Here is a 27,432-nt window from a genome sequence, read left to right on the forward strand (position 1 = left end):
TTCAACTTTACGACAGTGCGGTTACCTTTTGGATAGCATCCATGCGTCCCGCTGACCTCTCGGCACTCCTCGGTGGGGTCGCAGGAGTTGTCCACGCAGGACAGGGTGTAGTTCCCTGCACAGCGACACAGCTGGGAACAGCCGTCACCATAGATGATCTCTCCGGGCTGCGGAGGAAGAGAGAGTGAGAGTGAGAAAGATTGAGCCGAAAGCAAACACTTTGGGCAATTCGTTTTTTCAGGGTGTTGTTTTTTCAATGTTTGTATGTTTGTTCTGTAACCTCGTAGTAGTTGTTGTTGTCGTCCAGGCAGCCACACTTCTCCAGAGGCACACAGCGGCGGCCCTTGAACACGAAGCCCGGCTTGCAGAAGCAGCCGCTGATGCAGGAGCCGCTACAGTTGGTGGAGGGATCCTCACAGCTGGGAATACACGCCGGCCCGCACTCTATGTACTCCGCGTCCGGGGGGCATTTCACTTTGAGAGAGAACGAACAACGAAAAAGAAAGATATAGATCACATAGAACATAATTCCATGAGTGGCACCAGTGTGTGGAGATGGATGTGCAGATGGGAACGATCTATGTTAATGATTCAATGGATCATTTCTGGTCATGTATAGGAGTATCGATTGGGTGTTTATGGACTTACTTGGCGTTGTCACTGTGGTTGGTCTTGGAGTTGTAGGGCCTGGAGTTGGCGGTTTAGGTGTAGTTGGGCCTGGGGTTGGTGGTTTAGGTGTAGTTGGGGCTGGAGTTGGTGGTTTAGATTGGCAGTAATAAGAGAGATTTACCTTATCACTAGAGGTTTACATTATCAATAGAGGTTTACATGTTCAACATAGATTAACATTATTAGTAGAGTTTTACATTATCACAAGAGCTTTGTGTGCTCACAAGAGCCTGAGGTGACCTTCAGAGAGTTTCACTGGGAGCTCCAGAGAACAGACTGGGTCTTACTTGTAGGGTAACAGCCAAGCTCTCCTCCTTGGAGCTTGCACTCCTGCTCTGGGGGGCAGACTGAGGACTGGCACGTGATGAAGGGAACGTCACATCTACATTTCAGCTGACAGTCATCCACGTAAAACTCATCGCCAGGCTGGGAGAGAGAGGCACACACAGAGAGGGAGAGAGATAGAGAGAGAGAGAGAGAGAGAGAGAGAGAGAGAGAGATTGTTAGGTGGTAATATGAAGTGGGAGTGTATTATCAACTTCACACAGAAAGACCAACCATCACTATCTCTCACACACTCACACTCACACACACACACACACACACACACACACACACACACACACCCGTACCTCATAATACTGTCCGTTGTCTGTGTTGGTGCAGCCACAGGAGCTCTTCTCCACACACTTGCCGGCGCTCAGCACGTAGCCGGGGTCGCACACGCAGGCCTCGGAGCAGGGGCCCCCGCAGCCCGAGGGCCGCCCACTGCAGGACTCCTGGCAGGGGGCCGCACACGGCTCGTAGTGGCTGTTGGGCTCACACTGGAGAGCTGGGGGAGAGAGAGAGAGAGAGAGAGAGAGAGATTACATAACCATAGTGCCAACTATACAGAGATCTACATCATTGAGGAAAGGCAGAACCATCCATCTTTGCACCCATCATCCCTTTGGACACACACACACACACACACACCCACCATCGCGCACAAACACTTGCACGCAGACTCACGGCAGAAGGTGTTGTTCCTCCAGGTTCCCACGGTAACACCGCGGTCCTGGCACTCGTTGACATACGCCTCGATGGCCTCACACAGGATGGGCCGGCTGCCGTCCAGCTCACACAGGTCAAACAGGCAGTCCTTGAAGTAACTCTGCACACACACACACACACACACACACCTTCTGTTAAGAGCAGGGCTATACAGTGTCAACAGAATTATCCTAGATTGTTTTTGTTATCGAGCAGCACCATATTGTTTATATCGTTCTGGACTTTGTGTCCGTCAGTATTTGTGATTGTGTTCAACAGTGTGGGAATGTGATCATGTCTTTTTATGTGATCCAGTGTGTATAAGTGATTCAGTGTGTGTTTGTGATTGTGTGTGGAGATGTGTTCCAGTTTGTGTGTTTGACCGTGTTTGGGTATGTTTCTTGGTATGGTTGTGTAGATCGGGGGAGGGGTGGGGGAGGACGACTTACATTGGGGTTGACTTTGCGGTGGCAGACGGCAAAGGGGCCCTTCTTGTCCAGCAGCATGCCACAGAAGCCAGAGCTCTCGTAGCGGTCCTGCTCTTCCTCTGTACAGTCGGGAATCGTGGTGTTGGGCTTGGCATTGCAGCTACGAGAGAGACGGACCAGACCTCAGTCAGTACTGTGTTTAATGATAGACCGCTTCATTCTGCTCTCACTGTGTCTATGAGTGTGTTGACACAAAGTCACAGGCGAGACAGATTCGTTCAACAGAGCTCATGAAGCTCAAATGAAAGAATCAGATTAGAAAATATCCTCACTTTAAAGCTTTTGAAATCTTTATGAAAGACAAACTATTGGTTAATGATGTTAACCAAAAGCTGTGCTTGGTTGAGGTTTAAGCACAAACAAAGGCGTGTATTGAGAGAATGCGTACATGTGTAATCATGTAGCTGCCTGGTCGGACGCGTGCTAGTACTTACGCTGGATCGGTGACCCAGCTGTGTCCAAAGTCGTTGGCGTTGGGGGTCAGAGATCCGTCGGGCTTCCTGAAGTCATCCTTGGCGTTGTTGTTGTAGTCTCCGCACAGTCCACACAACTTGTCCTGGTAGCTGTAGGGCACAGGGTTGGGATGAGGGAAAGTCCTCGGCCTCTTATCGTGACTACTGACAGGTGAATGGGAAAAGCAGGATTTTACTTACTCTTTGATCACCTTGATGTCCATGAAGTGGTTCCCATCGTAGCGAACGGTGACGCCAAAGTCCATGGAGACCGTGTAGTGTTTGCCAGACTTGAACACCGAGACACCGGGGGTGGGAGTCAAGGGCAGGTTTATATTGGTCCCATTCAGCTTTGAAAAAAGAGGACGAATTTTAGAGGAGCGCAATTGCTGAATGGACTTCCACAAAACCAGGTGAGCCAATCGAATCAGTCTTAGAAAAAACCTTCATAAAGCACTCCAACAGCATTGAACATTTGCCACTGTGGAAGCTCTGTCTAATCTACTTTCACTTTCACTCTGCTTTGGTCCTTCTTTACCTGAACAGTCCCTCCCTTCAGGATGGAGATCTTCTGCATGCGCACGTAAATGTGCACAGCCTTAATGTAGGAGATGGACGGGTTGTTGTAGCGGTTCTCGTTGTCAGCGTGGACCTCAAAGTGAGGGACGGACGTGTCGTTGCACGGCTCCGACATCACGTAGCTGCAGTTGCCCATGAAGTTGTACTTGCGCTTATCAAAGGTGCTGTAGTGAGGATCCCCCGACGCAATGCACGTGGACGTGCCTGGAGGATTACGGTAGAAATATACATTGTTTTTAGCTGGAAAGATCTTACATGTTTTACAATGAATTAATGACTTATCACCATTCAAATCTAACGTTATTTCAAATTCAACTTTACGACAGTGCGGTTACCTTTTGGATAGCATCCATGCGTCCCGCTGACCTCTCGGCACTCCTCGGTGGGGTCGCAGGAGTTGTCCACGCAGGACAGGGTGTAGTTCCCCGCACAGCGACACAGCTGGGAACAGCCGTCACCATAGATGATCTCTCCGGGCTGCGGAGGAAGAGAGAGTGAGAGTGAGAAAGAGTGAGAAGGAGAAAGAGTGAGGCGAAGGCTTACACTTCAAGCTATAGGTTTCATTCAGGGTGTCATTTTGTCAGGCAGCCACAGCATATGTACAAATATGAAGAGCGACAAAAGTGTGTTCCAGAAACGTTGAATGAAGCCGTTCTCTGACCTCGTAGTAGTTGTTGTTGTCGTCCAGGCAGCCACACTTCTCCAGAGGCACACAGCGGCGGCCCTTGAACACGAATCCCGGCTTGCAGAAGCAGCCGCTGATGCAGGAGCCGCTACAGTTGGTGGAGGGATCCTGACAGCTGGGAATACACGCCGGCCCGCACTCTATGTACTCCGCGTCCGGGGGGCATTTCACTTTGAAAGAAAATGGACAACGAAAATTTAAAATGAAGACATAGATCACACAGAACATAGATCCGTTTTTGCAGATGGGAACAATCTATGTTAATGATTCTTTCAGGATCATTTGTGGTCGTGTATGGGAGTACCGATTGGGTTTTTATGGATGGTCGGTCTTACCTGGCGTTGTCACTGTGGTTGGTCTTGGAGTTGTAGGTCCTGGGGTTGGTGGTTTAGGTGTAGTGGGGCCTGGGGTTGATGGTTTAGGTGTAGTGGGGCCTGGGGTTGATGGTTTAGGTGTAGTTGGTCCTGGGGTTGGTGGTTTAGGTGTAGTTGGTCCTGGGGTTGGTGGTTTAGGTGTAGTGGGGCCTGGGGTTGGTGGTTTAGGTGTAGTGGGGCCTGGGGTTGGTGGTTTAGGTGTAGTGGGGCCTGGGGTTGGTGGTTTAGGTGTAGTGGGGCCTGGGGTTGATGGTTTAGGTGTAGTTGGTCCTGGGGTTGGTGGTTTAGGTGTAGTTGGTCCTGGGGTTGGTGGTTTAGGTGTAGTGGGGCCTGGGGTTGATGGTTTAGGTGTAGTGGGGCCTGGGGTTGGTGGTTTAGGTGTAGTAGGTCCTGGGATGGTTGGTTTAGGTGTAGTCGGTCCTGGGGGTGGTGCTAAAACAGAACATAACCGGAATTACAAGCAGTAAGACACTGTAAAGAATACAACATTTACATGAAGTAGATCTCTTCTTCCCGGTAGCCACAAAGAGCAATTCTTGCATCGACTCACCTTCACAAACCATAACACATACAGCATCCACGGCGATGTCTGTCAGAGCTGTCTCTCCATAGGTACCCACGATCACAAACTGAAACACAAATCCAAAGGTCAATCCCCCTGGACATGCAACAATTATGAAGCCCCTATTGCCTGGCGGTCAGGGCTCTGCGATGTTCACCTCGACAGTGGAGGTTCCGATGTACCGGGCCTCCGCCGGTCGCCAGCCCTCGCCCTGGTTTCCCCGGACACTGAAGAGACGGTCTCCCACGGCGCCTCCTAGGGACACACGAACACCCACCCCATGAGTGCATTGTCGCCTTGTGGCGGCGGCTCACACAGAGTCTGCAGACCTACGGATCCTTTTCACAGCCGTGTTATTGCAGGATGGACACGGGCATCGCCCATTTATGGGTCTGCTTCCTTTAAGTACCGGGGCATGAGTTGTGGACTATACCCGTGAGGATGAGTCTGCAAAACATGCGCTGGTGCATGTGTGAGGTCCAGCAGTGGTTTGAGTGGTTGGTCCTGCGATGACGCCCTTGTGAAAGGGGTCTCTTGGGTGAAGAGAGCGCTGTTTAGGCAAATCAATCCCCCTTGATCAGGGTGGTCTTGTGACCGTTGTCTAAGGACCTTGTGATTTCATTCATTTACATTTACATTTAGGGTATTTAGCAGACGCTTTTATCCAAAGCCACTTACAATAAGTACTTTTGTCAGAAGCAGGAGAAACAATATATCGCTGACGATACAATAAGGGTGTTCATAGAACCAAGTGCCAAGCACTAACAATCACTAGGTTAACTCATTCCCCGTATCCAACAAAGATAGCTAGGATAAGATGCTAACCAATGCTAAGTACTATTGCTAAGCCAGGACGTACAACATACAATAAGTGTGTACATTAAATGCCAGGACATAAAACTTACAATAAGTGTGTACATTAAGTGCCAGGACGTACAACATACACTAAGTGCGTACATTAAGTGCCAGGATATACAACATACAATAAGTGCGTACATTAAGTGCCAGGACGTACAACATACACTAAGTGCGTAGTGCGTACATTAAGTGCCAGGACATACAACATACAATAAGTGCGTAAGAGGGGTCTAGGTGAACTCTGAAGTGAGTCTTGAGCGTTATTAATCTTCCGTTCAGCCACACACCCGTGTGTGTGTCTGTGTGTGTGTTGTCCAAGAGGACGGGCTAGGCTGTTATCTGTGATCCACGCGCTGCATACCTGCAGTGACGGTGTGCACGCTCAGCTCCATGCTGCTGGCACTGCCGTACATGTAGTAGTGGAAGGTGAGGTCCAGACAGCCGGACGCAGGTGTGGACGGACTTCTGATTTCAGCCTTGGCTCCAGCTACAGCCACGCTGGAATCCATCAACATGTAGCTGCCCACTGCACATGGAGAAAAAAACCGAACGGTCAAAACGTGTCTGTCCATTTTTTTATAATTATCCTTTTTATAATTTATATTTCAGGTATTTTTAAACATCTGACTTAAATTTTCTACAATTTTGAAAGCTGTTTGCCATCACAAAAACGTTAATATAACATAATATAACATGGTATGATTAAACAAACAAGACTATTGCCACTCACGTCCGGGTTTTGAAAAGTCATCATTTGGGCCTGTGCCCTCGGTTTCCGTAGCCCCGGGCCACTGCTCGAAGCCGAAGATATTTGGATTCTCTGGTACGGGTGCGGTCCAACCGCACAGGTCGTCGAAGGTGTCAAAATCACAGCCATGCAAGCAAGCTGTGGGCAGTAAACAGCTCCGTGATACATAAACACTGTATGGGTATGGGCAGTAAACAGCAGTAAACAGCTCCGTGATACAGAAACACCGTATGGGTATGTTGTCAGTGGTGGAAGAAGTAACCGAAAGCCACATTTGAGTAAAAGTACAGAAATCTTCCCAGAAAATGACTCTGGTAAAAGCTAAAAGTCACCCAATGGAATACTACTTAAAGTAAAGTCTTGATATTAATTGTACTTAAGTATCAAAAGTAATTTTCTGATATTATATGTAAGTATTGAAAGTAAAAGTACAAGTATATACTGTTAATAAAATAAGCAAATCAACAAATGTTTTCCCATTTTAGATTTAGGAACTTTCACAATATATAAACTATCTAAGGGTCTTTCCTCACCTTCCCTCCCTCTCCATCCTCTCTCACAGTAACGACCCCGTTATAACTTGACATCATCGTTTAATTGTTAATTGTTAATTTTAACTTTTATTACATTCGACGATAACAAGCTAGCAATATTAACCATTCAGCTAACGGACGCGCGCGCGCGCGTGCTCCGTGTGCACGGACACATCCACAGAAAATGTGTGTTTAGTACATGAGCTAAAATAGAACAACCCTCAAAATATTCACGCATAAAATGATCTTACATTTATGTAGAACTTCAACTTGAAATAATCTTACAAGAACTTAAAGAACATCAACCGGAGAACTATGTAGAGTCAACGCCAGCTCGACATCATGAAACAAATCTCGACTGGCGCGGAGGTTTGAGTGACAGGTCTGATGGCCCTCCCTCGCTCCATACTATTGGACAGGTGCCCATCTCCCACCCCTTAATACTAACGGAAAACAAATAATAATACAAGTATATAAATAAAGCTATAAATATAAAATATTTTTTATATAAATATAAAAATATATAAATAAATTAAAAGAATACCTGACAATCATCGTTACCAATCTATCTAGGACCACCATTGACAGACCAAACCTTAAAGTTTATGAGTGTGTGTGTGTGTGTGTGTGTGTGTGTGTGTGTGTGTGTGTGTGTGTGTGTGTGTGTGTGTGTTGGAGTGGACATGTGTGTGTGTGTGTGTGTGTGTGTGTGTGTGTGTGCGTGTGTGTGTGTGTGTGTGTGTGTGTGTGTGTGTGTGAGTGTGTGTGTGTGCTTGCGCGTGCTTGCACTTATGACTTACATGGACAAGCTCCTTCACTGATGACAATGTTGTCAAGGGCCGAGTCACACGATTCGGTGAAGCCTCTCTGAGCCTCAAAGACAATCTGTGAACAATAATCACGACATCTTCATGAGAGACACAACGTCACGGAAAAATACACAGTGGTAAACAGAGTCCAAAAAATAAAAGCCATGCCCTATAATGTCAACACAACCAAGGAGAATTGTTTGTGTTTGAGATGTGTGAGATTAGCGGGGATTTGAGTGTTACATGTTCTTCAAAAGTGAAGAATGTTGTGAATAATATTGTTTGCTTTGTCACACTGCAATGGTTTTACAACAGCATGGGTTGAACGAGCTGATTGACAAAAAAGATAGGAGGTTGTGTAAAAAAATACATTTGGTTGTAAAAGGTTTTCAAGACGTGTTGAGACACGCACTTGCACCATTCTTCTTCATTTAGTTCTTTGTTTCGTTCGTTTAGTTTAAGCTTGAAACCATTTTATGTGGTTACAACAAGGCCATCCATTTCAAAAGCACTGAAGTGTATTTGTAGAGCTAGTGAACCCAAATGTACGTAGGCGGGCGGTGTCAGGCTAGTTGACTGCGGCATCCGAGAAGAAATTGGTATTTTCAGACACTTATAGTATAACACGATGGTGTGTGGCAGATTTTAGATGTAACATCGCTTATAATAACGCTCATAACAGTTACACAACGACGCTACAAAAAAAAAAGTTGGCGTTGGTGGTAACCATGGAGAACACGCCACGCCCCCCATGTTTTCTAAAACTCTCAAGCTTTTTTTACAACATAAGTGTGTGACTTGTGTTTATTTGGAAACAAAGAGTAACAAACAGTACTAGCTATCGCTGTAAATGTGCTAGCTATTGCCAGATCCCGGAGTTGTTAAAAGATTTGCTTATCTCTATGATATGGGGAATACTGTATGTTAATAGTACATGGGTCATGGGTGCGTCCCTGGAGGACACACGCACAGGATACACCCATTGTTCTATGTTTATAGTTTATGTATTTTTTATTGTTTAATTCGATTTTTATTCCACCAATTTCCATTTTATAGGAGTAGCTATATCCACAGTATAGCACTTTGGGACCATTTAACTGATTAAGGGGCCATATGGCTCATTAAAAAAAGTTAACAGAAATCATGTAAGAAAATTGTGTAAGAAAATTGTCTAAAAAAATTACTAAATCCAAAAAGATGAGAAATACTCACGTCAATCTGCTGCCTGGAGGCCTTGGGCACGGTGACGGAACCAGCCAGCCAGGAAGGACTCTGGATCCCCTTCTTCGCCCACACCTCGATCTCAGTACCCCCAGGCCTCTTGGCCAGGACCCTCAGCGTGTTGTCACTGTCGGCCCCGTACATGTAATATCGGAATTGGACGCATATTTGCGTGGCGGAGGACGTGAGGGCGGGGCTGAGCAGGCGAGCGTTCTGCTGGTTGACAACGTTGTCACTCTCGTGGTAAATGTAGAAGCCCTCTGGAGGAGCAGAGAGGGAAGAAAAAGAGTGGGAAAGAGTTATTACAGGGCGACAGTAGCTCAGGAGGTAGAGGTTGGGTTGGCTGGTAACCTGAGGGTTGCTAGTTCGATCCCCGCTCCTCCTAGCCAACACACACCGTCAGTGTGTGAATGTGTGAGTGAATGGTTGTAAGTCGCTTTGGATAAAAGCATTGTACATTTTCCCCTAAATGTAAATGTACAATGCTTATTGATCTTAAATAATAATTTACGTTTTTGGATTTTTGTTAAATGTTAAGGGAGAAGGATTGAAAAAACTATGAACTTTACAGTACTCTGTTCTTAACCTTTGTAGCATCCAAAAGTGGTGGATTTGTTTAGTCAGTCACATACAATAACAATGGATCTCATATCATATCAGAGGGAGATTTGTGTTAAATGGTTCAGTATCAGCAGATACTGTACATGTTTATGGGATGATTAAAGCTTTTTGGGATTCAAATTGAATTAATAATTGTATTATTTATTAGTATCTATTCAAGCAATCCAGGGTGAGTACTGACTTCCGTCGGGGTAGTCCCCGGTGGGCCCCGTCCCCTGGGTGGGGGTGGGGCCCTTGTGTCGGGTCCAGTCGCTGTTGTCCTCCCTGTCCTGTACAAAGCTGCAGAACGGCGCAGTGGGCTGGTTGAAGTCGCAGGAGGCGAGGACGGCTGGGTAGAGGGGCGAGAGAGAGAGAGAGAGAGAGAGAGAGAGAGAGAGAGAGAGAGAGAGAGAGAGAGAGAGAGAGAGAGAGAGAGAGAGAGGTGAGTGTAGGTGAGAGGATGCATGGAAAGTTCAAGAACACCTTTAAGATAGCTGCCCACACACAATAAAGAGCAACTTTTTATGCTTTCTTCAGACAACTTCAAGCACTCATAATGTTGTTGATCATTATCAGGCTTTTGAAAGTGATGGTTGGGTAAGCTGCCCTTTTGTCTCGACAGCAGGGCTGTATATTGGCCCAAGGCACACTTTGAACTGTTAATGTAAAGCCTCATGTTTTACGCACCACAACATATTTTACATTATGTAATACAGAGACACACCCATGAGTAAAGGTAAAGGTATGTATGTGATAAATCGACCCTTTTTAAACATTTGTTTAATATTTGAATAATGTCAAGATATGATAACACAAGATAACAATGAAAAAATAAATGTGCATACATCTATGCGCAGAATAAATCAATCAGAATAAATTCAACAGCTTACTAGAATTGTACAACTTTATTATTTATTATTTATTATTATTTTTAAATTGCCATGCGGGAGCCTCCTCAATCATAAAACAGTATTTTGCAGAATAGTTAAGATCTTGACTTGAGTTGAGTCAATGGTCTAAATGTTACAAAATGAGCACATTCATCATCATATATTGCGTAAACAACTGGGCTCGCCCAAGCTTTACCACACCTGATATTACTAATATAGCAATGGGAGTGCTGGGTTGGTTCTTAATTTATTAGTGGATTAAATCCTTGTGATAAGAGCCATGACAAGATAATTCCAGAACATTGCTTTGGCTATCATTAAACAGCGATGCTTTATGGGATCATAATGGATGTATCTGTGTTGCTTAAGGATTACATATCGATTTGACTTGATCTTCAATATGCAGCAATATGTGTCTCAGGTGAGTTTTCAATGTACATTGATATATAAATACAATCTCTCTAAATTATCTTAACCATGCATGACTTACTGGCATCTCCTGTTGTTTTGACGCTGTTAAGGGGAAAAGCAAGAAAATAAGTTAAAAAGATAAGGATTTAAAATGAATCAAACCCACTAAAATGTTCAAAAACTGATGAGATGATGAGCGGGTAAAGTATGAATCATAATTAATCAATCAAGCCATAATGAGCATTTTCTATTAGTATTTCTAAATAGTAGTTTATGCCAAAGACCAATTAAAAAATAATCAAAACGTTTTGATATGTGGTTGATGCCAATGTCACTTAATCAAATATTGAGGAAATCATTAATTCATCGCTATTCAGGTCAGGTAAGTCAGGTCCTCAAAGTTTAGTACAAATCAAACTATATTGTGGACTAGGCCACCCCATGGTTAACGAAATTAAAATTATGATCAAAAGCACAATACCAATACACCAAAATGTAAACAACCTTTGATTTCTTGTTATTTTTTATCCTATGCAGCAGTTTAACATGTATTATATATGTATTTGTTTATATGTGGATCCTCTCTTACCCTTCCTCTGTGAGTGTGTCTGCTATGCATGCGCTTATCCAAAACAGGACACAAAGCCATTCTAAACGACCCATGGCTAACGCTGAAGGTTAGCGATGGAAGTAGACAGAGCAAGCGCCCTTGCTATGGCTCTTTATACCCTTGTCTGAGGCTGGGGATGACCATGGTGACAGAAAAAAGGGGTTGGGTAGCATGCGGAGGATGGAAGGGGTGCGGAGGGGGTGGGGGGGGGAAATCAGCCAAAGGACGGGCGAAGGCGTGGGTCAGGAATAGGCTTATTACACGCAATATTTGTAATTTACCTTTATGATGGCCTTTTACATGATCAAAACCCAGGTCAATGAGTAACCGGACTTGAGGGTAGGGCGAGGCCAGTTCAGGGTGTGTTGGCCCGTGTGGTGGATGTATCTGCACACGTGTGCATTTCTCCTGACCCGTCTGTGTGGTTCAGCACATGGGTGGGGAACCCTGGCTGGAACAGCCCTCATAATGACTCACCTTATCTCCTGGAACCATAGATATCTCCATTGGCTCCTATCTTTCTGAAGGGAGAGTCATGGGTAGTTTGGGCGCCTTTTCCATAAAGATAGCAATATGTGTTTTATGTCAAAAAAGGGAGACAATTAGAAGAACTAGAGTCACTATAACTATAGTCCTACCCTGCCTTACCAGGAAGGTTTTTTTGTGTGTTGGAAAAGCCCGAAAATACCAGGGCCTGCCAGGGCCGCTCCTAGCCTTTATGGTGCCCTTGGCAAAATCAGTAGAAGGTGCCCCTTCTTAGGCCAAGATGCCAAAGCATTGCCTTACATCTCAAACGTCGAACTCCGTCAAACTCACACACACACACACACACACACACACACACACACACACACACACACACACACACACACACACACACACACATGTTTTTTTTCTTCTGTGGAAATACAGAATAAACACGCTGTATCCAACTCCCTCCTGACTGGCGTTATCACAACCAACCGGTTCAAGTCTGCTGCATTAAACCGTGATGACCCATCATGATTCAGATTCATCTAGTCAGGCACATTCCGAACCAGGCAGGGTGGTTATGACAACTGAGGTATTGAGATGTGAGCTGGATAATCCACCAGTGCAGTTTGTGTAGCGACTGCACAGTGCGACTAGGCTACTAACGATTGGTGATTGATGACAATATTTTGTGTTTTGGAGTTAAATCTAAAGAAGAAAGAAAATGAATTGAATGAAAAATTAAGACGCCTACACATGCATTTAAAATACGTATACATTTATTATGGACACACGTATGTGTACATAATGATTATGTATATTGGTCTATCTATTAATTATATTTATGAAGAATAATTTTCTGTTCATCTCATTGCCGTTGTGATTAACAAGACTGGGACAGACTGAACCATGGACTAGGTCAGCTCGGACAATGTTTTGTAGTATTTATTAATCCCTTTTTAAACTGAATTGCTGGGTTTTGGATAGGATGGTTTGGCTAACCTAAAGTACTTAACTTATGCTGAGTCATTGTATGCTAGTAAAGAGTGTGTAACTTTGCTTTCTGTGACTGGATGTTTTCATTGAGTAGTTAAGTCTTTATAATACATAACTACTTCACCCATGCAATTTTCCACCAACCCAAAAATCGGATTGAGAATGTCAATATTTGACTGCTGGGTGTACACTTTTATATGCCATTATACACCATAAGGTATGAGGAAAAATACTTTTAGTTTGAGGGTTGTTGTGCAAGACAGGGAAATTAATTGACCAGAGAATAACTTGTCTGTACAGTTATGAACAAACTACACAAAAAACATCTCACTTTCAAAACTAAAATAGCAGGGAGTTATGAAAATACAGGAAACAATGTTATGAGTGTTAACATCCATTTTCTCCCATGACACAGAAAACACTAAATTAACCTTTGATCAACATGCAGTCTGTAAGTGGTTTGATTCTTGAGTCATTCCGTTGCTCCCAGCAACAGAATGACTGAAGCAGAACGGAACGGAAGCAGTGTTGCACTTTACCCCATCAGTTACAACACACACACACACACACACACACACACACACACACACACACACACACACTTTATATATGGGCGTCAGTTTGGTTTGAAATGTGCTGAAATGTGAGACACATTCGAAAGTGCATTTTCAGAAGTGCTGGGTACAATGAGGATGCAAGCTTTTTTTTCTCTTTAATGCAGGTAATGAAAGGTTCTGAAAGACGGCATACCCATGTAGCTTAATGAATAAAAGGGTGTCATCCCTATGTTCCCCGGGTCCTATGTTACCCGCTTTGTATGTGACCGGGGAGCGAATGTGTTTTTTGTAGGTGGAATCCGGAAGAATCATGAATATTAGGGTTAGGGTGAGGGTTACGGTTATGGTTAGGGTTAGGTTTAGGGGGAGGAGTCAGCGTGTGAGTTTGCCTGATTAAGTTGATTAAGATTCAGTTAATAATTAAACTCAAGTTTTTTGTCTTTTTAAGTGGTGGGTACAAAATTAATCTTGACGAAAACTGGTGGGGACTCGTCCCCAGCGTCCCCAGCGTAACTGACGCCCACAGAGTACCCATCCGCACCAGGCCCTGGCAGCACATCACCCCCACCCTTATCCACTTCCACTGGCTCCCCAGCAAATCCCGCATCAACTACAAAACCCTTCTCCCCACCAATCCCTCCATGCCCTCCATGCCCCGCACTACCTTACCGCCCTCCTCCACCCTCCACACTGTAAAGCGTCCTTGAGTTTGAAAGGCGCTATATCAATTTAATTTATTATTATTATTACACCACCTAGGTGGCTGCCACAAACCACCTTGGTGGCTTTTGCTTGGTTTCTCTAAAGACACAGGGGGTGCTGGATGATGCTGTTAAAGGTGACATATTGTTTTGAAAAGCCGTTTTGAAAATCTGCCTCTTCTGACATCACAAGTTGGCGTGTCCACCTTGATGGATGACGGACAGAGTCCACTGGGTAGGCTGGTAGACTGATCTATCCAGCCCACATCTAGATGCACTGATGTCAGAAGAGGCAGATTTTCAAAACGGCTTGTAACGGCTAATCACACTCACACATGGTGGTATAATATGTCACCTTTAAAGCTGGTAAATTGTAACATTTTGCAGCGGATGATACATGACCTTGTACTCCATGTTGCCATGCAGGAGATGTGTGTGTGTGTGTGTGTGGAGCTGGCTGGTTTAACCTGTGCACACTGATTACTCAATGGGCAAAAGGTGTGCAGCCTCACCCAGCCCCAGAGTTCAATCTGCCATCATCCACACACACACACACACACACACACACACACACACACACACACACACACACACACACACACACACACACACACACACACACACACACACACACACACACACACACACACACACACACACACACACACACACAGTTTTACACATAGGGTTAGGGAAGGGATAACGAAAAACTTTAGGATTTTGCAACCTGGAATCTGTTAACCGATCATTTTGGGTGTACGTTTTTGAGATTGTTCCAGGATTGAGCAAAATACTGCAGGCACCCGCTGTCAATGTATGTCCTCTTAAAGGGGCAATATTAGGCTTTTTTGGGGATGATAATTTCTTTTGGGGCTACTACTAGAATATGTTGACATGCGTTGATGTTAAAAAATACCCCTTATTATTCTCACTGTTAATTTCAGCAAAAACGCTTCCAGCATCGTTGAAAAACACACTGTTTTGAATCATGTCGCTTTAACGCCAACCTCACAATTAGCCCAGTCTGCTGTGATTGGTCAGCATGCCCACTCTGTTGTGATTGGTAAAACGCTTCAAACAGAAGCTTGGTCTGTGGATGTAATTCATGTTAAAAAAAAATACATTTCCATTGAGAACACATTTAGCAGGCATTTAAACAATGTCTTCAGAGCCGATAACAAACTGCTGTTAACTGCACAAACGATGCCCATGTTATGATGTGGTCGGAGGTTTCATTTGATATGACTATTCACCTGACATAATTTCCCAGTTTCCAGTTAGGAGTGCATTCTTGGCCCCATTTGGAGAGGCCTCTCAAGTTGCAGCCGACGCCATGGTCGTTACTTCCACTTTTCTTTTTATTAAGACGATTGGAGAACGATTGGACGATTGGAGAACCACCACAGCCCAGATCCTGGCACTAAGGAGAATGATCGAGGAGGTGAAGAAGGATAACCTGACAGCTGTACTGTGCTTTATCGACTTCAAAAAGGCATTTGATTCGATCCACAGAGGCACGATGGTGAAGATCCTTAAGGCCTACGGTGTTCCTCCCAACCTACTCCGGGCTATTGAGACCATGCACGCAGGAACAAGGTCCAAGGTGGTTACCCCAGATGGCAACACTGAGGAGTTTGATATCCTGGCTGGAGTAATGCAAGGGGACACACTAGCCCCCTTCCTCTTCATCATAGTCCTGGATTACGCGCTCAGTAAAGCCATTAGTGGGCGGGAGCAGGACCTCGGCTTCACCCTAACCCCAAGGAGGTCAAAGCGACACCCTGCAGTTGTCCTGACAGACCTGGACTACGCGGATGACATCAGCCTGCTCTCCAACAACGTGGAGCAAGCACAGGAACTCCTGAACAGAGTGGAGCTGGAGTGCGCCAAGGTTGGCCTTAGGCTAAACGCCAAGAAAACAGAGGTCATCACCTACAACATCTCACCGGAGCATCAACCGCTGACAACAACTGGTGGCGCTGTGCTGAAGGAAGTCGAGGACTTCAAGTATCTGGGCTCATGGGTCAACTCAACCGAGCAGGACCTAAAGGTGAGGAAGGCACTCGCATGGAGGGCCCTGAACGGCATGACCTGTGTGTGGAACTCCAACCTCCCCTGTCAAATCAAACTCAGCTTTTTCTTTGCAACGGTAGAGTCTGTTCTCCTCTACGGCAGCGAATGCTGGTCCCTGAAGCCAATCTTGCAGAAGTCTCTAGACGGGTGCTACACCAGAATGCTACGTGCAGTACTAAACATCAGCAAGAGTACACATGTTACTAACAGTAACCTGTATGAAGGATTACCAAGGGTTAGCGAGAAAGTAGCTTCCAGGAGAATGAGACTGGCGGGACACTGCCAAAGACACCACGAGCTGCCAGCCAGCAAACTGGTACTATGGGAACCAAACCATGGGCATTGGTCTCGAGGACATCCTACACTAACCTACGTGGATGTACTCAAGAAGGATGCAGGAGCGCAAAGTACCATTGAACTGGCCAGATGTATGGAAAATCGGGATGACTGGAAGCAACGATGGAGGGCTCGTTTGAGGACGACCTAGAGAGATTGACTGTGAAATTGAAACATTATTCAGTGCTGTGGAGTCACAATTGTCGGCACTTTGCGCCGCCTAGAGCCTCAGAAGCGCCAAGCAGTCGCCTGTTCTCACGCTAAGACAGAAACAATTTATGTGTATTTTATCCCTGCCCAATATGAGGGGCTCAAGCCTACAGAAGACTGTACATTGAACCCTCCCTGTAGAATGCATGGTCAGAAAGGACAGTACAACATTCACAGCAACTGTTTGTTTATTCAACTAGTAGGACAATGTGAGCAAGCCCCAACTCAGGACTATTAGTATAAAAATAAAACGCATAATTATTAGAACCGAAAATAGCTCTGAAATGTAATGAAGAAATGCAATCTAAACCTTCAGCAACCATGGAACAAAAAGGTGCGATTGTAAACATTAGGACCAGCAGTCACCGTCACGGTAGCTTTGTGCCTTTTCATTGGTCCAAACAACATCCTTGCGTCATCTTCAAGTAGTTCCCAAGCAGTCAGGAAGTTGACCTTATAGGGTCACGTACCATATAAGGTCTTATTGGGGAACAGTGTAAAGATCCATAATCCTTTTCACTATTTTGCAAAGTACAACATCATACCTTTACAATTCAAATATTTACATTGAAATAAACGCTGCATTGGAATCTCAGTGGCCCTTTTACACAACTATTATGTATTAAGGCCAAATAACACGTTAACATACAGTAAAAATACATCATTGAAAATGCAGTCATGTGTTCAATTTGGGCCTCTAAACACAAAGCACTGAAACAGAAGCAACTTCATTGAACACAGCAACAAGAAACCTAACCAAACAGAAACAAGAAACCGCTCACTCACTCACACACACACCCATACATGTTCTCAACTGAGCTTGTAACTGGAACCAGTGAGCTCAGCCTTTTTCCACCTCTCCGCATGTCGGAATGTTTTGTATAATTGATCGTTTTACAGGAGAAGCCATCTCTTATAATAAAACAAACAAAAGGTCATCGACTTCATTACTGATGTCTGTGTGTGTTTCTTTAAAGGCTTAAGAAATGTTGTGACTCAGCTGGCAAAGACATCCTTAGGGGTGAGTCCCCTTCCTTCACCACTGACAGCGACACCCCCGCCACCATCAACATCATCATGTGATTTTATATAGCAGTCTGCCTCAGGCCTGTCCCTCCTTTCGGCTAATTCTCCACCCATCTCCCTCATGCTTTTTTAACTCTCGCTCTCTCTCGCTTTTCCTCCAGGGGCAGAGAGGAGGAGGGGGAGGGGGGGAGGGGATCAGAGATGGTGGCTTACAGCGTGTTGAATCTTCAATCTTTGCATCTCTTGTCATTTTCATGTCTGTCTCAAGTTTCTCCAGTGACTAAAGTCTTGATTAGTCTCGAGTTTAATCCAGTGTCTGTGAATGTAGACACATATTTCTCCAGTGTCTGAATAGACATATTTCTCCAGTGTCTGTGAATATAGACACATATTTCACCAGTGTCAGGGACCATAGTCTTGTGCTTTCTCCAGTGTGCGACCATAAACTATATTTCTCCAGTGGTTTGACTAACCTCGAATGCCAGAGAGAGAGAGAGAGAGAGAGAGAGAGAGAGAGAGAGAGAGAGAGAGAGAGAGAGAGAGAGAGAGAGAGAGAGAGAGAGAGAGAGAGAGAGAGAGAGAGAGAGAGAGAGAGACCCCCTCCGTGGTCGTGGTTCCCCGCTGTTCGTGGTTCTACCCGAGGTCGTCCTGCGGTTCCAGCCGCACCACCAGCACCTTGCACTCCCGCTTGGCGATCTTGTCCAGGCAGGGCAGCACGGGGGGGGTGCGGCCGGGGGGCAGGTAGAGGGGGGAGGGCCGTCCCGAGGGGGAGCCCACCGGGGGGGTGACGGCGCGACGCTCCATCACACTGGCAGCCCTGTAGGGGGCGGAGGAGACACGTTGCCGTGTGTGTGTGTGGTCAAGCCTAGTCTACTAACGTGTGTGTGTGAGACACGTCCATGTGAGGCATGTGCGTAGCTGTGTGTGTGCATATGTGAGTGCGTGTGTGCGTGTGCGCATGTGTGTGTGTACCTGGTGAACGGGGACCTGGAGGGCTGCTCGTGGGAGAAGCTCTGGGACCGGCCCAGGCTGGTGCGCTCCAGCAGCTCTCGCACGTGCCGGGGGCTGGAGGGCGAGCCGCACCGGGACCCCGGGGCCCCCAGTGCCACCGGGCCCCCCGGCCCACGGCCCTCCTTGCTGGGGCTGCACACGCCGTCCACCGCAGAGAACTGGAGCTTCAGCTTCATGTTCTGGCTCAGCTGGTCGGACAGAGAGAGGGAAAATGGGATCCATTTTAAGGGAGTGTTGGACATCACAGTTACAGACTCAAAAGGGCTTCACAGACCCACACTTTAGGACCCCTCGGGTCTGAGCCTGACCCCGGAAGAACAAGGAAAGATAGCCTTTAGTATCAAGGAAGAACCCTGGAGAAGGAGTGCAGAATGAGGGAGCCCTCCTTCCTTGTTTTAGGGCATTTAGCAGACGCTTTTATCCAAAGCCGGCTCAGACACACATTCACAGCTTGGATTCGGGTTAGGGTTCTTGCTCAGGGTCACCTCGAGCCGGGGATCGAACTAGCAACCTTCCAGTTACAAGTCAACCCGCTCTACCTCCTGAGCTAAGCCAACCTTACAACAACAATTACAAGTACATTTTGGGACGCATTTGTTTCCTGCATCCCGCTGCTACGTGGATGGCATTGTGGTCCTCTCCCCCCAACCCTGGACTTTGGGTCACCCTTACACGAATGCTCCCATGAAAGAGTAACCATGGCTACGACCTGAGAGAGAAGTGTGAGAGAGGAACCACGTTTTCCCCTCTGAACCAGGTGAAAACGGCAGTACCTCAAACAGGCCCGCCTGGAGTATCTGGAAGCCCACGCTGAAGGACACGGTGCTGCCCTTGCGGCAGGGGCCCAGGTCGGTGTGGGGGGGTTTGGCACACCACCGCACCCAGCCCACCTGGGACGACCCCCGTACGGCCTCCCCGACTGCTGCCTGGACCGGGGGGGGGGAAAGAGAGGGGGAGGGACCGGAGATGGATTACATGTGTGAAGATGATATGACTAAAGTGTGTGTGCGCAGGCAGGCATCTCCATAATCATTCATGAGCAAGCTAAAACTGTGAGCAAATTTCAAAATCGATTCATACGTTTAAGAAACCTAATCTTTTTTTTTTACACAAAGACATTCCCAAGAGAGTTCCCGCCGGGAGAGGCCCTTGGAAACAGGAACTGTCCCCGGAAAAAAACATGGACTGGTCTGGTCACAATAATAGCCCACAGAGCCCAATAAAGTCAATTAAAAATTTTTAAAAAGGAGGAAAACCTCTTCCTGACAGTTACCTGGCGGCGTCCACACCAGACGTATGGACAGGAAGTCCCTGAGGTGGTTCAGCAGCGTGTACTTGACCTGGAAGCACTCGCGGGGCCGCACGCCGCCGGGGCAGGAAGCGGTCATCACCAGCTGCGGGCGGTTCAGGCGGACGCTGGGCAGGGTGTAGTGGGTGCTGATGTATCTGGGTAGTGGGGGGGGGGGGGGGGGGGGGGGACAGGGTGCTGGGTGGGTTTTTCTGTTTTTTCACCAGGATGGACTAACATGCAAAAGCCATAGATAACACTCAACATGGTATGATGATGACACGAAAATATGAATGTAATGATTAAATTAAACAAAGAAACCAGGTTGTAAAAGGCATGACGGATTGCAGATTACCAAAGTGAGGCCAGGGTTGAAATGAAAGCCTTTAGAGCGTAATGGCAGAGAAGGCCTTCCTATGTGTGTTACCTGCTGAAGGGCAGCCTGGATACGGACCACTGAACCACAGCGATGAGTGGCAGCTCCAGACCCTGGGGCAGAACACACACCATCCAGTGACGCGGAAATCGTTAGGCCAAGAAGTGATGAGCTTTAGCTTTATTTTTTTAAGGTACCTATTTTACTCTCTATTGACATCACACTTGGTGGGAATATAGGGGGCCTTTGAAGTGATGGATGAAATAAATCCATCATTGACTTCGAATGATGTTATTATGTTTTATCAAGGTATTCATTAAGCATCACAAAATGGTGTTCCTAGAATCCAGTTGTCCATCATTTTATCTTTCGATCAAGTACAAGGCTGGCATTAACCTGCTTTCGTTCTAAGCAGATTGTAGATTATGCTTTTGTTTTTTCTTTCATTCAGATTGTTAATTATGTTTGATCCGCTGCCAAATGACCCACAGCAACAAGCATTTATCTCTCTGTTGACTGTTGACTTCCTCGCCGGCCGCAGATCTTATTTATCCACACTTCCATCCTTAGGCAAAAAACTGTTTAAGTCAAAGTCAAAGTCTTGATGCTTTGGTACACATATCCCATGTTAACTTCCTCACAGCATCTCTGTTCAAAGGGACCACGATGTGCAGGGAAGGAGCTTTGCATATTTGTTTGTTTTGGTATTCAAAGGGGCCGGTTGTGTTGAATGCGTCTCCAGACGACGACAGAGCACAAGGCTCTGAGCGTAAGCGGTGACAGACAATAGGACCGGAGGACTCGATTTTGGCTTTTCTTCTTGTCATTTCTATGGGGATGTCGGGAAGGAGAGGTTCTAAATATTCTGCTCCTTGGATGATGAGTGTTGTCATGTGTCACAAGATTGCTTCAACTTGAACAAACAAGTTTTCATAAAAAACAAAAAGAGTAAATATGCTTTTCTTTCATAAGACCTCCCTCTCTCCCTCCCTCTCCCTCTCCCCCCCCCCCCCCCCCCCTCACCTCGTCCGAGTCTTCCTCAGGCCAATCTCGCAGTTGCAACTGGAACAGGAAGTTCTGCTCCTCCAAGGCAGAGAGCATGCTGGGTAGGCGTGACGACTCGCTGGCCACCCGTCTGAAGGAGGCGGTGGTGACCTCGGCTGAGCGGTGGCTGCGCGTCGGAGGGGGAGACACCGCGGGAGTCTGTTAGTAGTGGGGCGGCATTAGCTCAGGAGGTACAGTGGGTTGGCTGGTAACCACAAGGTTGCTGGTTCGATTCCCGGCACCTCCTAGCTGAGTGTCGAGGTGTCCCTGAGCAAGGCACCTCACCCTGACTGCTCCTGCCCGCACTGTCGCCCTGTGTGGTTGACTCCGCCGTCGGTGTGTGAATGTGTGTATGAATGGGTGAATGTCAGTCAACACTGTAAAGTGCTTTGGATATAAGCGCTATATAAATGAGGACCATTTAGTAGTAATACTCGACGTATTATGATGTCAAGTACAATCTAGTATGTTTTTAATCTCATTCAGTCAGGGAAAGACGGAAGGAGATTAGAAATGACTTCCGAAGATTAATCACAGGGGAAACAGTTGAATTCAATTTCCTCCCTCGACTCGTGAAATTACATCTGAAGCAGCTTGAAGGATGGGGCCATCTGATTTGAGGTAACATGGATTCATCCTTGCTTACCCAACACGCAGACAACTAAATAAGTCAGATTTGCAGGCTAAAAAAAAGGGCCAAACTAATTGCTGGAGCAACACACAATAACAATGTCTAAACGTCAATCATAAACAAGACTAACCAGACGTTATCCATGACCAGGACCGAGCCGTCTGGCATCATGGGCAGGTAGGAGGAGTTGTAGTTGGGGAGGATCTTCATGTCCCGAATGCACAGATCCTCCAGGGAGCTGCTGTTCAACACTGAAGGGGGGGACAGCGGAGGGGCGGGGGAGAGAGGGTGGGATGGAAAGTATGAGTGAGTGAGTGAATAATAAAAAACAAAAGGCATGGTTGGAGACAAAGGGAGGAAACTATGGGACGGCAGAATGCGACAGGCGCCCATTGTTGGCATTTATATGGATATATATTTATATGTTTGGCGCTATTGTCTGTGCGCATGATTGCTGTGGTTTCCTAGGGGACAAAGATTTCAGACGAGGCTGTAGTACATGAATGCCAAATAACAAACAAATTTACATATCATATTTACATATCAAATAAAACGATAAAGCAACAGCGCATTGGATGTGTACTCTGCATGTTGTTCATCAGTAGAAATAACCAACCAAAGGATTCACATCACAGACCACCACTGAGACACTGGATGGAACGTGTTAGGTGAAGGAAGTGAAGTGAACGCAAAAGTTTAACACCATATCCCACGTCCCCTGAGGGGCGGTGCGCTCCCCTTCTCCCCATCAACCCGCTGGTTTGCTCAACACCTAGGGCAGCACGTCTTGTAGCAACCCAGGTTCGATTCCACCATGTGTTCCCATGCCAACGTGTCATTTCCTCTCTGTTTCAACACCACTTCTCTGTAGGTCTTTGACTGTCCTGTTCCCTAAAGAACAAATCCCCAAAAATAGATGATAAAAAAAAAATGATATAATGCATTTGGTAAAGGATAATGTTAATGTGTGAGTCCTTCGTTAACCTGTATGGGTTTATTTCACAATATCGGCTCGCTGTGCATTATCCCACCTATAACACGGCTACTAACTGAAGAATTCTATCATTTGACACAAACAAATTAAAATATATAAATAAATAAATAAATAATTGTATTCCTTCCACTTGCTTCCACTTTCAAATTGTCTGTACGATTCTACGGTTGGGGAACCGTGTCCACATCAACAGTCTGTTATAACAGACCATTACAATTTTGTAATGGACCAATGGGAATCGCGGATTCAGCAAAGCCGTGTAACAACACGTCCTGAAGCAGCCCTTTTGGGGGCCGGCCGTTTGGTGATGAGCAGGTTCAGAGCAGACCGACGATTATGGGACGTTATCTGTGCCCAGCAGCAGACACTCACCCACTCTGCCCAGCCGACACATCAAGGGGGAGGGAGGGGTGAAACATGCACCACGAAACACTGTGTGCAGGGAGCTCAGCCTCACACAAACGACATATAACAAATAAAGCACTTAAAGCACTTAATTAAGTGCATAAGTATGCATACAGTCAGTTGAAAATATGAGGATAAGCTATTTCGGTACCGAAATATCTACTTTTTCCAGACATAATGTTTGCCACTGGGCCTGGGTCACATTGACCCATGTCGAGAACTGAAACTTCCACTATGTTCCTGTCCTGCACCACATGGGGAAGCACCATTGAAACCAGAGCCGTGAGGACAATGATGACCAGCAGAATACACAGCAGCAGCCATACCTCTCCATGCCAAGCAACACGGGGCTGTGGTACAACCCATGCTCTGTCCTCTGCGGAGGGGACTGGACTTGAAAAAGGTTGTGTGGATACGATCACAGAATCCCAAAGAGACACAGTCAAACAAGGTTGTTGGACGCATGGGACAACAGAGTGCTGTTGTGTCCCTGCTTTTGATCACATTCCATCACATGATTGTGCGCGGTTGTTGTAATGGAGACCAAAAGCTGCTAAATTTATTTAACAACCGATGAAGTGTGCGTGTGCGTGAAGATAGACGTTTTTCACTTGACAAATGTATCAAATGCCGTCCGCATGACTGCAATTAAATCAAACTTTCAACAATTAAATTACCGCCCCACTAGAACTGTTTGTGTGTGTGTGGGGGGGGGGGGTAGCCAGCGCTTGCACTTTGCTTAATTAAATAAGACGTGAATGAAACTAGCTAAACAATTCCATCTGAACTATTCTAACAACCAAACCAAGCAGTTCTGTCCAGCATGGTTAGGAATGTATTTATGTTTAGAGCATTGATTGATGGTTTTTAAATGGATATAGAGACAGAGTGACAAGATACCGTCCCATGATGGTGATGGATGACACACACTCGTTGTGGCTGCCAAAAAATGTGCCAAGAAAACACAGTAACTGTATTTATGTTAATGTGATTCTTCGTTGTTTTTTTATTCATTCGTAATGAATTGGAAAAGGTTTAGACAAAAACGTGGTTTTGCTTGGTCATTATGGGATGCTTTGTGTACTTTCAGTGAACACACCGTCGACTGAACTTCCTGCAGGGGGAGGGGCTTGTGTGTGTTTGTTGTGGTAAACTGGTCTTCCTCTTACCTTTGAGCACGGTCAGGTGTTTACCCGACACCGTCATCTGCTGGCACTGGACCGAGGGCGGAGGGAGAACGCTCAGGGTGGTGCTGACTGCGCACACACACACAAATTCATCAAAGTCTTAATCATGTCGCAAATTAGCCACAGAGATATGGAACTGGAGATTAAAGGGGCCAATTCCCTTCAGACATTATCAACAGAGACAGAGATAAATAGTACACCACCTACGTGGCTGTAATAATAATGAGTGTGTGTATGTGTGTGTGTGTGTGTGTGAGACCCCACCCTGGGCCTTGAAGGAGCCAAGGTCCTGTCCGAAGGTCTGCAGGGGGCTCCTGAGCTGCAGCACCCTCAGGTACCCATGCTCCTTGACCTCCACCTTCTCCTGCTCCTCCTTCCACACCGTCACCACGATCTGGACCGCACACACACACACACCAATAACACCCCCATAAGGTATAAAGAACCTTTAAGTGCCTGTATCGAGTGTGTGTTTGTACATAGCACTAATGCTATGTTCTTTTATATGCACAAGGTTGGTACTAAACACACACACACACACACACACACACACACACACACACACACACACACACACACACACACACACACACACACACACACACACACACACACACACACACACACACACACACACACACACACACACCTTGGCTTTCAGTGTATTGACTGGCAGCTTATCTAGGGACACTGTCAGCGGGAACACAACCTCATCGTCCACCACCACTGGTAACTCTAGTGGCGACTAGGATGAAGAGAAGAGAGAAGGAGACATTAAACACAGTGCAAACATGTTCGCCCTGTTGGCCAGTGTGTTACAGCAGGGAAGACTTGTGGCAGTCTGAGCAAACAGATCTCCGCCTGGATACAGGAACTGGCCTGACCTCCCATTGGTCGATTTATGAAGAAGCAAGTTATTTTGCACGGATGTGAGAATTAGTTTTACCCCCCCCCCCCAGCCACCCCTGATTTCCCACAGGAAACTTATGTGACCTCCAGATTCAGATACAGATACAGAAGTTGGACGGATCGTCAGTTGGCTGTGTCTTCCGACCCCACACACGCAAACCAACAGCCACAGGCGCCGCCGGCAGACATCTGGCAGGTGCAAGCACGTCTCTGCTTTCCTATTACAATCTCTCAGGTGCAATAACTTGTTGTGTAACAAAGAACACAGTATCACGCTTGATAGCAGCAACCAACAAACAAGCAGCACTTGGACAAAGCCACGCAAATGCAATGTTAAGACTCATGAGGTCACACAAAACACACCACCAATGTGATTAGTCTATTGCAGAAACATTTCAATTTTGAATGTTGTAATTTTTAATCTCATGCAGGAAGGAAGTGAGTATGGTTTCTCTCTCTGTGTGTGTGTGTGTGTGTGTGTGTGTGTGTGTGTGTGTGTGTGTGGACTGTAACCTTTCAGATGAAGTGTATCCATATAGTATGCGTGCTACTTCCTGTTACACGTGTGACTGCCCTTTGTGGCTGTGATCTCAATAGCACACATGAACAAAACCTTTTTCATAATAGTACATTCTGAAGTTACGTCAAACGCTGTGTACTAATTAAGTTATAAAATCGGATCTATAAAATAATAACAATAACGACACCAATGTGGACAACAATACCAGAAACTCTTCTGTCCGGTTGTGCCGTCCGACGTTGTGAGTGAGAAGAGGCTTGCAGTGTCGAAAGACTTTGGTCCTCTCTTCAACCCGACACGGGGGGGTCGCCTCTTCCATCTCGCACTCTTCATCTTCTCCATCCTCGCTACAACTACTCTGAAAGTCTTGCTGGAACTGACTTGACTCGTGTCTAGGTTGCTGCGCCTCGCCAAGTGACACACTTGCCACCGCCGAGAGAGACCGCACCAGTTCTCTCCAACCACCAGCCTTGGTGGATGTCGCTGATCCTCCATCCCTGAACCGCAGCACCAGCAGGAACTGCACCGTCTCGCCGAGATAGAGGTGCCTCCGCTGGGGGACGCTCCTGAATTTGGCCGCGTCGGATAGGTCCGAGATCGGCACGGCTGGGAAATACATGAAGTACTCGCATTGTGATTCTATCATCGCGACCATAGCGCAGGTGGCTGGGGGTAGCTTTCCTGCCTAGCCGCCTTTGATGCGACGACAACTAACTTCAAAAGTAAAAACATGCACGCCGGTCGCTTTTCGCTCTGGGAGCCATGCGTCAAAAATAACATTAAAACATCTTAAACTACAGCCATCGCCGATTATAAATATGTTGAATGAATGGACAAAACCTCCATTATGTGGTCGAGTCCCGACTGTTCGCTGCTTCTCTTTGACAAGAGCGCAGTCGTCAGTATGGCTAATCGAGCACAGCGCAGCAGAGCGGCAATTTAAAATAGGCAGAACTTCTAAACAAAGTTCGATGTTCACTTTGATGCTGATGCTGATGAATAGGGACCGTGGTGAAGTTAGTTTGTTGGATATTCGCATATTCATTTCGGGTTCATCAGTTCCTGACGTGCTTTCTTGTCTTGGAGGACAACCACGGGACAACCACTTGAGTCCTGACTGCTTGCTTTTCATATAGGGACGTCAATAAAATACAAAATTCATTTCCTATGGAAATG

The 27,432-nt window shown here is 46.2% G+C and overlaps 3 protein-coding genes across 3 annotated transcripts in view; all 3 read right to left on the reverse strand.

Annotated features, from left to right (window-relative positions):
- Positions 1–4,842, reverse strand: part of zanl (zonadhesin, like) — a gene marked incomplete at both ends in the record, with an annotated part of 37,043 nt that extends 32,201 nt beyond the window's left edge. Inside the window, 13 exons of the mRNA XM_084487545.1 lie at positions 26–167; positions 281–474; positions 649–747; positions 957–1,095; positions 1,302–1,501; positions 1,681–1,822; positions 2,151–2,289; positions 2,624–2,752; positions 2,843–2,991; positions 3,180–3,424; positions 3,556–3,697; positions 3,882–4,075; positions 4,830–4,842. Coding sequence (XP_084343671.1) covers positions 26–167; positions 281–474; positions 649–747; positions 957–1,095; positions 1,302–1,501; positions 1,681–1,822; positions 2,151–2,289; positions 2,624–2,752; positions 2,843–2,991; positions 3,180–3,424; positions 3,556–3,697; positions 3,882–4,075; positions 4,830–4,842 — 1,927 coding nt within the window. The remainder of the gene's footprint in view (positions 1–25; positions 168–280; positions 475–648; positions 748–956; positions 1,096–1,301; positions 1,502–1,680; positions 1,823–2,150; positions 2,290–2,623; positions 2,753–2,842; positions 2,992–3,179; positions 3,425–3,555; positions 3,698–3,881; positions 4,076–4,829) is intronic.
- Positions 4,843–4,977: 135 nt separating this feature from the next.
- Positions 4,978–14,152, reverse strand: LOC311368767 (zonadhesin-like; the record flags this gene model as incomplete). The annotated part of the gene is made up of 7 exons (XM_084487546.1): positions 4,978–5,096; positions 6,061–6,225; positions 6,430–6,585; positions 7,781–7,865; positions 9,002–9,270; positions 9,813–9,959; positions 14,077–14,152. 7 exons carry the CDS (start codon positions 14,150–14,152, stop codon positions 4,978–4,980), a joined length of 1,017 nt encoding a protein of 338 aa, XP_084343672.1.
- A 2,901-nt stretch (positions 14,153–17,053) lies between these two features.
- On the reverse strand, positions 17,054–27,066 carry LOC311368806 (trafficking protein particle complex subunit 14-like). The gene is given in 12 exon segments (XM_084487575.1): positions 17,054–18,708; positions 18,864–19,090; positions 19,676–19,750; positions 19,752–19,828; positions 20,176–20,348; positions 20,618–20,679; positions 21,590–21,737; positions 22,372–22,492; positions 24,810–24,896; positions 25,092–25,221; positions 25,477–25,572; positions 26,462–27,066. Coding segments are annotated over 12 exon segments (1,830 nt in total). The 5' UTR covers positions 26,912–27,066; the 3' UTR covers positions 17,054–18,524.
- Positions 27,067–27,432: the final 366 nt, after the last annotated feature.

The sequence above is a fragment of the Micromesistius poutassou genome (assembly GCF_964030765.1).
Source record: "Micromesistius poutassou genome assembly, chromosome: 23".
NCBI lineage: Eukaryota > Metazoa > Chordata > Actinopteri > Gadiformes > Gadidae > Micromesistius > Micromesistius poutassou.